Genomic DNA, 11,922 nt, shown 5'->3' with positions numbered 1-11,922 from the left:
ACTTGTGTCCTGGAAATGGGAAGTACAATGCCTGCACTTTAAAGGAGGGGTTTGGGATATTGGCAGTTTGGAGGGATATGTTGTGTATCTTTATATGTGTATGCTTCTAAACTGTTGTATTCTGAGCACCTCTGCAAAAACAGTGATAATGTGCGAGTGTGGTGAAAGTGTTGAATGATGATGAAAGTATTTTCTTTTTGGGAATTTTCTTTCTTTTTTGGGTCACCCTGCCTCGGTAGGAGACGGCCGACTTGTTGAAAAAAAAAAATATATATATATATATACTATATTTATATACTATATATATATATATATATATATATATATATACTATATTTATATACTATATATATATATATATATATATATACACACACACACACAAATACATACATACAGTAGAACCCTCATATCCACTGATCCGGTATCCGTGGTTTCAGTTATCCATGGTTTACTGTGGCCCAAAAATACTTCTTAATTTTGCATAATAATGGCCCCAAAGCACAAAAGTAGAGAAGCTGGCCTTTCTTCAATGTCTAAGAGAAACCTTGAAGTGTTCCCATCAGTGAAGAATTGATAATTCTCCACTTATTGTGCATAATTTAACAATATAACTTTATAATAGGTATGTACCTTTATATAGGGTTTACTACCATCCACAGTTTCGGTATCCATGGCAGGTCCTTGGAACATATCCCAGCAGATACAGGGGTCCTACTGTGTGAGTGAGTGTGTGTGTGTGTGTGTGTGTGTGTGTGTGTGTGTATATCTCACACACACACACATGCATATACAGTATATATATCTCATGACTTACAATTCAGTTGTCATTAAAAATAATTAAGTCCATTGATGGAATTAACAAGACCCTGTATAGGGTTAGCCAGTGGCCCAGGTGTAGATACTATAAGTTACACATTAGCCAATGTCTACCATAGACAGATCTAGTCTTGCTCAAGGACAAGCACCTTGCTAGACCTTCCTCTTGGTTTGTGATATGTAATAATGAGATAATACCATATTTCAAAACCAACCAACCATTGGAAAAAAAACAAATTAGGTTCTATCTCATTAGGCACATTAAGAATGTAGAATTAAAACTGTAAAGTACTAACGAACGAATGTAGACGTCAGATAATGATATAATGTATATAGCCAATCAACGGGCTTGATCATCACTGTCACCTGTCTCCTCTTTATCTGTTGAGTAAAACCAAAAGGAAGCAAGAGTAGTTAACATTACCATGATCAAGAAACCTGACAGAGTTCCTTTCATCCCAGTTTTTTCCTCATCATAAAACACCAAGTTTATTCAGCTACTTCACTGTAACTTATTAACTGAATGATAACTGGTAAAGTAGGTAGTCCACACCTTGAAAATCCTAAAATTCCCAAACACTATAAAAATAGCTAAAGGACATTGGTAATGACATACAATAATGATTCTAAAGTCTTATTAATAAATTTTCATTAACACAAAAAATATATGGTTGCAAATAAGAATAGGCTTTCATCTCTATATATTACTGAACATCATCGCTAAATGCTTTAGTATGCAACCTCTCAACATTATGAAGAAAAGTTACCATGCCAAATTGTCTAAAAATTAATGTGTTCAATGCATGCATTAACACAAATTAATCTGAAAGCCAAAATGTTGATGCAAAAATAATTCTAATAAAATGTGAATGTGTGTGTGCGTGTGTGTGTGTGTGTGTATGTGTGTGTGTGTGTGTATGTGTGTGCATGTATGTGTATGTATGTGTGTGTGTGCATGTGTGTGCATGTATGTGTATGTGTATGTGTGTGTGTGTGTTATTCAGTTAATTATATTTGGTAAGTACATAAATAATAATTTCATGCAATGGATCACAGGATCATGCTATAAAAAACTGAATTTTCATGTATGCACTGATATGACTTAATCAGTTCTGGTCAAGTATACATACTCGTGTGTACTCGCCTAATTGTGGTTGCAGGAGTCGAGACTCAGCTCCTGGCCCTGCCTCTTCACTGATCGCTACTCTCTCTCTCTCTCTCTGTTTCCAGAGCTTTGTCATACCTCGTCTTAAAGCTATGTATGGTTCCTGCCTCCACTACATAACTTGTTAGGCTATTCCACTTCCTGATGACTATGACTGAAGACATACTTCCTAACATCCCTCTGAGTCTTCAGCTTTCAATTGTGACTCCTTGTTTCTGTGTTCCCTCTCTGGAACACCTGTCTCCATCTACCTTATCTATTCCACGCAGTATTTTGTATGTCGTTATCATGTGTCCCCTGACCCTCCTGTCCTCCAATGCTGTCAGTCTGATTTCCATCAACCTTTCTTTGTAGGACATACCCCTGAGCTCCAGAACTAGCCTTGTTGCAAACCTTTGCACTTTCTCTAATTTCTTGATGTATTTGACCAGGTGTGGGTTCCAAACTGGTGCTGCATACTCCAGTATGGGCCTGATGTACACGGTGTACAGTGTCTTGAACGAGTCCTTACTAAGGTATCGGAATGCTGTTCTCAGGTTTGCCAGGCGCCCGTATGCTGCAGCAGTTATCTGGTTGATGTGTGCCTCCGGAGACATGCTCGATGTTATGGTCACCTCAAGATCTTTCTCCTTGAGCGAGGTTTGCAATCCTTGGCCACCTAGTCTATACTCTGTCTGCAGTCTTCTTTGCCCTTCTCCGATCTTCATGGCTTTGCATTTGGCAGGGCTGAATTCAAGAAGCAAGTTGCTGGACCACATGTCCAGCCTGTGTGTGTGTGTGTGTACTCACCTAATTGTGGTTGCAGGGGTCGAGACATAGCTCCTGGCTCCACCTCTTCACTGATCACTACTAGGTCTTCTCTCTCCCTGCTCCATGAGCTTAATCATACCTTGTCTTAAAACTATGCATGGTTTCTGCCTCCACTACATCAACTGCAAGACTATTCCACTTCCTGACAACTCTATGACTAAAGAAATACTTCCTAACATCTCTTTGACTCATCCGAGTCATCAACTTCCAATTGTGACCCCTTGTTTCTGTGTCCCATCTCTAGAATATCCTGTCTCTGTCTACCTTATCTATTCCTCAGTATTTTGTATGTCATTATCATGTCTCCCTTAACCATCCTGTCCTCCAGTGTCATCAGGCTGATTTCCCTTAACCTTTCTTTGTATTACATTTCCCTGAGCTCTGGAACTAGCCTTGTTGCACTTTCTCTAATTTCTTGACATGCTTAGCCAGGTGTGGGTTCCAAATTGGTGCTGCATACTCCAGTGTGGGCCTGACGTACAAGGTGTACAGAATTGTGAACGATTCCTTACTGAGGTATTGGAATGCTATTCTCAGGTTTGCCAGGCACCCATATGCTGCAGCAGTCATCTGGTTGATGTGCGCTTCAAGAGATGTGCTTGGTATTATACTCATCCCAAGATCTTTTTCCCTGAGTGAGGTTTGCAGCCTTTGGCCACCTAGCCTATACTCTGTCTGTGGTCTTCTTTGCCCTTCCCTGATCTTCATGACTTTGCATTTGGCGGGGTTAAATTCGAGGAGGCAGTTGCTAGACCAGGTGTCCAGCCTGTCCAGGTCTCTTTGTAGTCCTGCCTGATCCTCATCTTATTTAATTCTCCTCATTAATTTCATATCACCTGCAAACAAGGACACTTCTGAGTCTAACCCTTCCATCATGTCATTCACATATACCAAAAATAGCACTGGTACTAGGACTGACCCCTGTGGAACCCCGCTCATCACAGGCACCCACTGTGATACCTCATCACATACCATGACTCATTGTTGCCTCCCTGTCAGGTATTCTCTGATCCATTGCAGTGCCCTTCCTGTTATATGTGCCTGATCCTCTAGCTTTTGCACCAATCTCTTGTGAGGAACTGTGTTGAAAGCCTTCTTGCAGTCCAAGAAAATGCAATCTACCCACCTCTCTCTCTCGTCTTACTTCCGTTACCCTGTCAAACAACTCCAGTAGGTTTGTGACACAGGATTTTCCTTCTTTGAATCCGTGCTGGTTGTCGTTTATAAGCTGGTTCCATTCTAGGTGCTTCTCCATGACTTTGCATACTATACACGTCAGTGACACTGGTCTATAGTTTAGTGCCTCATTTCTGTCTCCTTTCTTAAAAATGGGGACTACATGTGCTGCCTTCCATACTTCAGGTAGTCGCCCTGTTTTGATAGATATGTTGAAGACTGTTGTTAGTGGTACACATAGCGCCTCTGCTCCCTCTCTCAGGACCCATGGAGAGATGTGGTCCGGCCCCATCGTCTTTGAGGTATCTAGCTCACTTAGCAGCCTCATCACTTTTTCCTTGGTTGTATGTATAGTGTCCAACACTTGATGGTGTACCCCACCTCTCCATCTTTCTGTCTCCTATGTGAACACTTCTTTGAATCTCAAGTTGAGCTCCTCACATACTTCGAAGTCATTTCTTGTGACCTCCCATCCTTCCTTCCTCAGCCTGATTACCTGGTCCTTGACTGTTGTTTTCCTCCTGATGCAGCTGTACAACAGCTTTGGGTCAGATTTGGTTTTTGCTGCTATCTCATTCTCGTATTGTCTTTGGGCCTCCCTTCTTAGCTGTGCATATTCATTTCTAGCTCTATGACTGCTCTCCTTATTCTCCTGGGTCCTTTGCCTTCTATACTTCTTATATTCTCTAGCACACGTGGTTTTGGCCTCCCTGCACCTTTGGGTGAACCAAGAGCTCATCCTGGCTTTTTCATTATTCCTGTTTCCAATAGGTATAAACTTTCCTCAGCTTTCTTGCATATTGTCACATATTCCATCATCTCATTCACTGACTTCCTTGCCAGTTCTCTGTCCCATTGAACCCTGTGTGTGTGTCTGTATGTCTCTCTCTCTCTCTCTCTCATGCTGAATAGGTAAAACTGGTCAATTAGCAAGAACTCGTTTAAAATTAAGTCCTTTAATTTGTTAGTGTAAAAATTAATAATTTTGTACCAAAAGAACCTTAAGAGATTTACCTAACCTTAATAACAAGTGCAATTTAATTTAGCCTAATCCAAATAAATATATTTAGATAAGTTTACAATAATTTAATTATTATTACCATAATTTAGTAACAATTTAATAATAAACAAACACAATGAAATATATTTTTTTGTTAGGTTCAGAATGATTTTTGCGAAACTATTGCATACTCAAATTTTCGCTTGCCTTATTCAGCAAGAACAGTATTGCTATTTAAGCCAAAATCGCAAGTTTTACCTATTCGGCATGACTCACTCACTCACTCACTCATTCGCATGCACACACACACACACACACACACACACACACACACACACACACACACACACACACACACACACACACACACACACACACACTCACTCACACACTCATCTAATTGTGGTTGCAGGGGTCGAGACTCAGCTCCTGACCCCGCCTCTTCACCAACCGCTACTAGGACCTCTCTCCCCCTGCTCCATGAGCTTTATCATACCTCATCTTAAAACTATGTATAGTTCCTGCCTCCACTACATCGCTTGCCAGACTATTCCACTTCCTAACTACTCTATGACTGAAGAAATACTTCCTAACATCCCTTTGACTCATCTGAGTCTTCAGCTTCCAATTGTGACCCCTTGTTTCTGTGTCCCATCTCTGGAATATACTGTCTCTGTCCACCTTGTCTATTCCACGCAGTATTTTGTATGTCGTTATCATGTCTCCCCTGACCCTCCTGTCCTCCAGTGTTGTCAGACCGATTTCCCTTAACCTTTCTTCATAAGACATTCCCATTAGCTCTGGAACTAGCCGTGTTGCAAACCTTTGCACTTTCTCTAATTTCTTGACGTGTCTGACCAGGTGTGGGTTCCAAACTGGTGCTGTGTGTGCATGCGTGCCGACTTGTTGAAAAAAAAAAAAAAAAAAAAAAATATATATATATATATATATATATATATATATATATATATATATATATATATATATATATATATATATATATATATCATACATACATACATACATACTATATTATATATTTATCTTTCCTTCTTTCTTTCAACGCACCAGCCGTATCCCACTGAGGTGGGGTGGCCCAAAAGGAAAAATGAAAGTTTCTCCTTTCAAATTTAGTAATATATACAGGAGAAGGGGTTACTAGCCCCTTGCTCCCGGCATTTTAGTCGCCTCTTACGACACGCATGGCTTACGGAGGAAGAATTCTGTTTCACTTCCCCATGGAGAATATATATATATATATATATATATATATATATATATATATATATATATACATATATATATATATACATATATATATATATATATATATATATATATATATATATATATATATATATATATATATATATATATATATATATATATATATAATGTATATACATGTATATATGTGTAGTAAAGCCAGGTGATGCTCAGAATACAATTGTTTCTTTGAGAGAAATTAAAAGATCATAGCCTATCCTTCACATTTTCAATGGCACTGATATTCTTGTGATAAAACCCATACAAGTCTAGATTAATAACAACAGATAAACAGTTAGCTCAGTTCATATCAGTTTCATAAAAGATGACTCTGCCAACAGTGTCAATTTGATGTGCTAGTTCACTTAAGATAGGAAACACAACATGCATATCTTACCATTTTATTACTATGTTGTGTAGTCTCTGAGAAGATATTCTTATCACATGATTCCATCAGTTCTTTTTTTGTTTCTTTATCAAGACACTAACTTTACATAAAAACTAAGTCGTCTACTATAGAAAGATACATGTACACAGATACAGTTCAAGATGTCTTTGACACATGCATATTACTCAATAATTATAATACAATTCATGCATTTTTCACTCATACATTTCAGCTGTCATGCAGCCTAATAACTTGAGTATTATAAATGTATTAAGGTTGCAATTTTGCAGTGTCCTTATTTTCCATGCAAAATTTGCTATGTTCAATTTTCACTAGAAGTTCATGCTCGTATTTCAGCTAAAACTTTTTCAGCTTTTTTTTTTTCCAATCACATCCATGCACATGTTTGACTTTATACCTTATTGAAGGATTAAGTTCTCAGTCATCCTCACCTTTCTTGCCTTGGTAAGCATGCTTGCGGAGGCGATCATACAGGTCCTCCTTGTTGCCGTAGATGGAAGCGTTAGACCGAGCCAAGCTATTTCCTGCTCCATTCTGGAACCCGGCTGGTTTTAAGGAGTTTAGGTTAGTTATGTTTATCCATACTTTGTTTATACAGCAGTTAATAAAACGTACAGTGTACATTTAAAAGTACAGCATAATTAAATGTACAGCAGTATATTATTGCTTATTTGCTGTACTTTTACCTGTACAAAATAGTTAATATACTACACTGTAAGACTTTTATGTGATTATGCAAAAAGTGATATATTATGCATTTTAAAGCATTGAAGAATAAGTCTAGGTAAAAGACTTATATTTAAAAAAATTAAAGCACTAAAATAAGGTAATAAAGCTTAGATATGAGTTTAATATATTTGGGATGAAGACATTAGCTAATCTATCATGTGTGAGTTCGGGTCTGGGTTGTGCTCAAGACGTACTCTTCATGTAAGTCTCATTGTAGAAGTTTGGCATCTCCCAGGCATCTTCTTCATCATCATAATAATGAGCGTAAGTCGAGTGATGAGATGGTGCAATGCTCTCTGCATATGGGGCAGGTGCCCCATAGTAGAAGTTAACCTGCAAATGAAGAATTGTGAGAAAATTTCTAAAATGTCTGAGGGTAATTTGGTTGTCTAAATTTTCTTTTTCAAGTTTTTTATAGGACACAGTCAAGGTCAATAACATCAAGCTCATTTTAGCTGTCAAAAATCAAAACTACAAGTTAAATATTGCTTGTAAAAACTCAAGCAAAACAGGAGCACCCTCCATGAGCCATGGCCTTCCTGTCGACCCCAGCCCACAATATTTAAAATTAGCATTATGTTTTTTTTATTTCTTATGAGCCATACAGAAGTTATAGTAGATATACATATTTTGATACAAATATGTAATAATAATAATAATGATTATTGTGTTTATTTTGACTTGATACAGTGTTGTACAAAGGAATATAATAGTTGGGTGTGCATGCCAAAAGCCCCTTTGTATGCAGAGCATTTTGGGTAAACTTAAAATTAACATAAGATGAATAAGGCAATAACAGTTCATATGGTCATTAGATGAATTACAATGAGTACAAAAGAACTGAGCATTCCATTAGGTAATGCTGTATGGCTGTAATAAGTCTAGCACTACTGCCCACAGGATGAGTATGGGGTGCATAATACAGCCTCTCCTCACTTGCCGACATACTCATTTACCAAGGACTCTGACTTACAATGGGCTCTCTGACCAGTATGCATACTTAAATAATGTATATTAGAGCTGATTTCCTCTATTCTGTTCATTATAATATACAGGACACTACTGTATAAGTATTTAAAAGTATACCAGAAATGTAATAAATGGTGCAAAGGTGACATTAAAAAATATCACAGATGGTTGACACAAATACCTTTGTAACTAGGTCAGCTATCATAACTTTGGGGTCCAGTCCCTGGACCCATTATGTACCTCTGTAATCTTATGACTACCACCCACAGGATGGGTATGGGGTGCATAATAAAGATATTAAACTAACTGACACAAACCCATTGCCATTATAGTACACTCCTCAGTGACAAATTCATTTACCGACGTGGTCTTAGGAACAGAACTCCATTGTTAAGTGAGGAGAGGCTGTAAAGATATTACACTAACCTTTAGGCAATGCCTCAATGACTGACTCTTGTGCCGGAATTCCAGCTGACCCTCTTGCTACCTCTGACCTTTACTCGACTTTGACCGTGATCCTGGCTTCTCTCACAACTGTATCAATTTTCAGATCAATTGCACACCACAGGATGGACTGACTTGAAGCCTCTGTCCAAGCGACCTCAATCTGTATCTAACACTCTTGACACTGTTACTGGCACTTCTGACACTGTTACTGGCACTCCTGACACTGTTACTGGCACTCCTGACACTAACAAGCTCCCTGGAAATCTCTTCTCCTTCAATCTGTATTACAAGGACACTCCTGGATAAAATTCTTTTCTCTTCAGCCAACAACACCTACTGATTACCTCTCTGACCACAGCATTAGCAAGGCACTCTCAAGGCATGATGGACAAAAAGTTTCCCTTAATGCTGTCAAGAGTGGAAATGCACACTGTAACTCTGCACTATCTCTTTCAATCCTAGCTGTGGTATTGTTCTCATCTGGCATACCTTGGTCCAACATCTTTACTAATATTGTTAAAAAGCACCTATTAAATCTCAGTTAAATCTCACATAAATGTTATAGCCAATGTCTGTCACTTAATCCTCATGCCTGATTTCAACACCCAATTCAGCCACTTCATGATACACATGCAGGTCACTGAACCAATAAAATTTCAATGTAATTTGTATTTAATCAATTTTTCATTTGCAACCAGATTGTTGTATTTATGATTGCTATGTATTATCCAAGCTATACTAACTTAAATTTTATTTTAGGTCTAAAATTAAGTGCAGAAGTTAATAAGCCTTATCCATCACTGTCAAATATGCATTTGCATAACTACGTATTGGCTTTCTCCATTTGACCATATTATAATACAAGTCGGTATTATAATATGATTAAACTCAAAATGTAATCATTCTGAATGTATAATTACAGTATTTATGTAAAGTAAAGGGACACAAGTGCAACTAATGTCACATTTTTTTTGTGGCAATGTTTTGCTCTCCAGGAGCTTTGTCAAGCCGTTACAAAGAATACATGGACACAGAGGGTATATATAGGCTTAGAGTGAGGTGTAATACTAGTGGTAGTAGTAGTAGTGATACAATATGGTAGAATAATTAACTTGTACATGAGTAAAAGGATATAAAAGCTATTACTTGGGTAACATAAAAATAGGTTAGACAAATATTTCTACTGGAGGTTGGATTAGAGAAGGCCTGTTTCAGTGTTCATTCTCTGTAATGTGCTTGTGTAGTATTAGCAGGAGAGACTATGTGATGGCAGGGTTTACTGTTTTCAGGAGGATTCTTGCTAAGACTTCAGAGATGATGAAGCTGCCTTTGTTTTGTTTAATTGTATTAGAAACAGTGATTAGTGCAGAAATTAGTATCTTTGATCACTAATCAGGCATCCCTGAATTTCACTACTACTACCACTAGTATTACACTTCACTAAGTCTATATATACCCTCTGCGTCCATGTATTGTTTGTAACGGCTTGATAAAACTCCTGGAGGGCGAAATGTTGCCACAATAAAATGTCACATTAGCTGCACTTGTGTCATTTTACTTTACATATTGTCGGTAATTCTACCAACATATAAACAATACTGTATTTATATGGCTCTTAAGAAATAAATAATTTTAATTTTAATTTCTTTAATGCACAAAAGTGAATGAAATGCAAGGGTGAGTGATTGGTAAGCAGACCAACACCAAAGAAGTGGTCAAAAATAAGAGAACTACATACATTTTTAAGAAATTGTAAGTCTAATTTTGCAAACCCATCCTCCTAAAGCCCAAGTTAATTCAAGCAAATTTTTCAATATATGTACATTATTTAGGACAAGTTTGATTAGGTTAAACTATCATCTGTTTAAAATATTAACCAATTATTACATAACACAATGCCAATAAAGGCAATAATACACAGAGATAAAAAAATTCTGACACTTGAACAGAAAGGAAAGAGGACACACTGCATGAATTGTACAATACAGAGTCAACTGAGCACTTTTCTAGTCTTATGTCAGGGTCACATATCCAACTGTCTTAATTACACCCTTGGAGGATAATGTCCAGGAAAAATAAGCCACAACAAATAGATAGATAAATGGGATATGTAGCTATTACTGTAATTTATTCTGCTAGTCTGTACCATAATAAAGCATACTACTTTAACCTTTTTACTATCTCTTATGTAGATCTACATCACTGACACCAGTGACATTTACAAAAAATCTTCATTTTATGGACATCTCCCTCAAATATGCTGTGAGTGGCAAATTTTAGCCTAGATATGGGAGAATGGGTGTGTGGTGAGTGCACATAGTATAAAAAAAATCCTGCCCCATGTGGTACATGATGGGTACAGCAAACCTCTGACAATGTGTTTGCTTTGAGATATTTTTCTAGGAAGCTTTTACTGGTTGTTTCTTAATATCAACTGATATATTGAAAGACATATAGTACTAAAACAGAGCTTGTTTCAGGATCAGAAGTAGCTTGAAATTGGGCTCTAAGAAGAGGAAATATTTGATTGTTCATAATTTTCTTGAGGCCTGGTAAGGCCCCCTTGGTCTGTTTTTATGGTTTTTACCAAGTCTGTTTCAATTACTGGGACACCCTCAACCATGACTAAAATGCACAGCATACTAATGGCTTTCTTTTGTGCCTAACAATATTTTATTACATTTAAACTACATTATCTGTATATGAATAGATTAAAAAAAATTTGAATTTGAATTCCTGGTTATATTTTATTATTCAAGAAATAGGGTAAAACTTCTGTTTTTTGTGTGATGATAAATTCAAAATGAAAGGCAAGTGTAATACAAGAGAGGCCTGAGGATGGGATAAATGAACAAAGGGAATGTTGCTTTAGTAGCTGAAATGTCTACAATGGTTAGTTTGGATTATTTTTAAATTCCATTTTTTAATTTGTGTACAACTGAACAAATTACTAACTTCTGTGGACTTTATAAGGTACTTCTGATAGTTGAATGGGCAGATTATGCCCAACTGATAGAATGGAAGACATACAGTAGGGCCCTGATTTACAGTGTTTTGCTTTACAGCATTCCGCTAATACAGACATTTCAAATTACGACCAAAACTTGCTATATAGCTCCCTCCACCTCATGT

General features: G+C 37.3%; 1 protein-coding gene across 2 annotated transcripts in view; it reads right to left on the bottom strand.

Annotated features, from left to right (window-relative positions):
• Positions 1-652: 652 nt before the first annotated feature.
• uif (sushi, von Willebrand factor type A, EGF and pentraxin domain-containing protein uif) overlaps positions 653-11,922 on the bottom strand; it is a 452,196-nt gene continuing 440,926 nt past the window's right edge. For both annotated transcript variants that reach the window (XM_053785483.2, XM_070088717.1), the window contains exons 29-31: positions 7,569-7,707; positions 7,077-7,190; positions 653-1,200 (exon numbers count right to left, since the gene is read on the bottom strand). In XM_053785483.2, coding sequence (XP_053641458.1) covers positions 1,160-1,200; positions 7,077-7,190; positions 7,569-7,707 — 294 coding nt within the window. In that variant the 3' untranslated portion in view covers positions 653-1,159. The remainder of the gene's footprint in view (positions 1,201-7,076; positions 7,191-7,568; positions 7,708-11,922) is intronic.

The sequence above is a fragment of the Cherax quadricarinatus genome, chromosome 2 (assembly GCF_038502225.1).
Source record: "Cherax quadricarinatus isolate ZL_2023a chromosome 2, ASM3850222v1, whole genome shotgun sequence".
NCBI classification, from domain to species: domain Eukaryota; kingdom Metazoa; phylum Arthropoda; class Malacostraca; order Decapoda; family Parastacidae; genus Cherax; species Cherax quadricarinatus.
The sequence above is the reverse complement of the archived record's forward strand: the minus strand, read 5'-3'. Positions and strand labels throughout refer to the sequence as shown.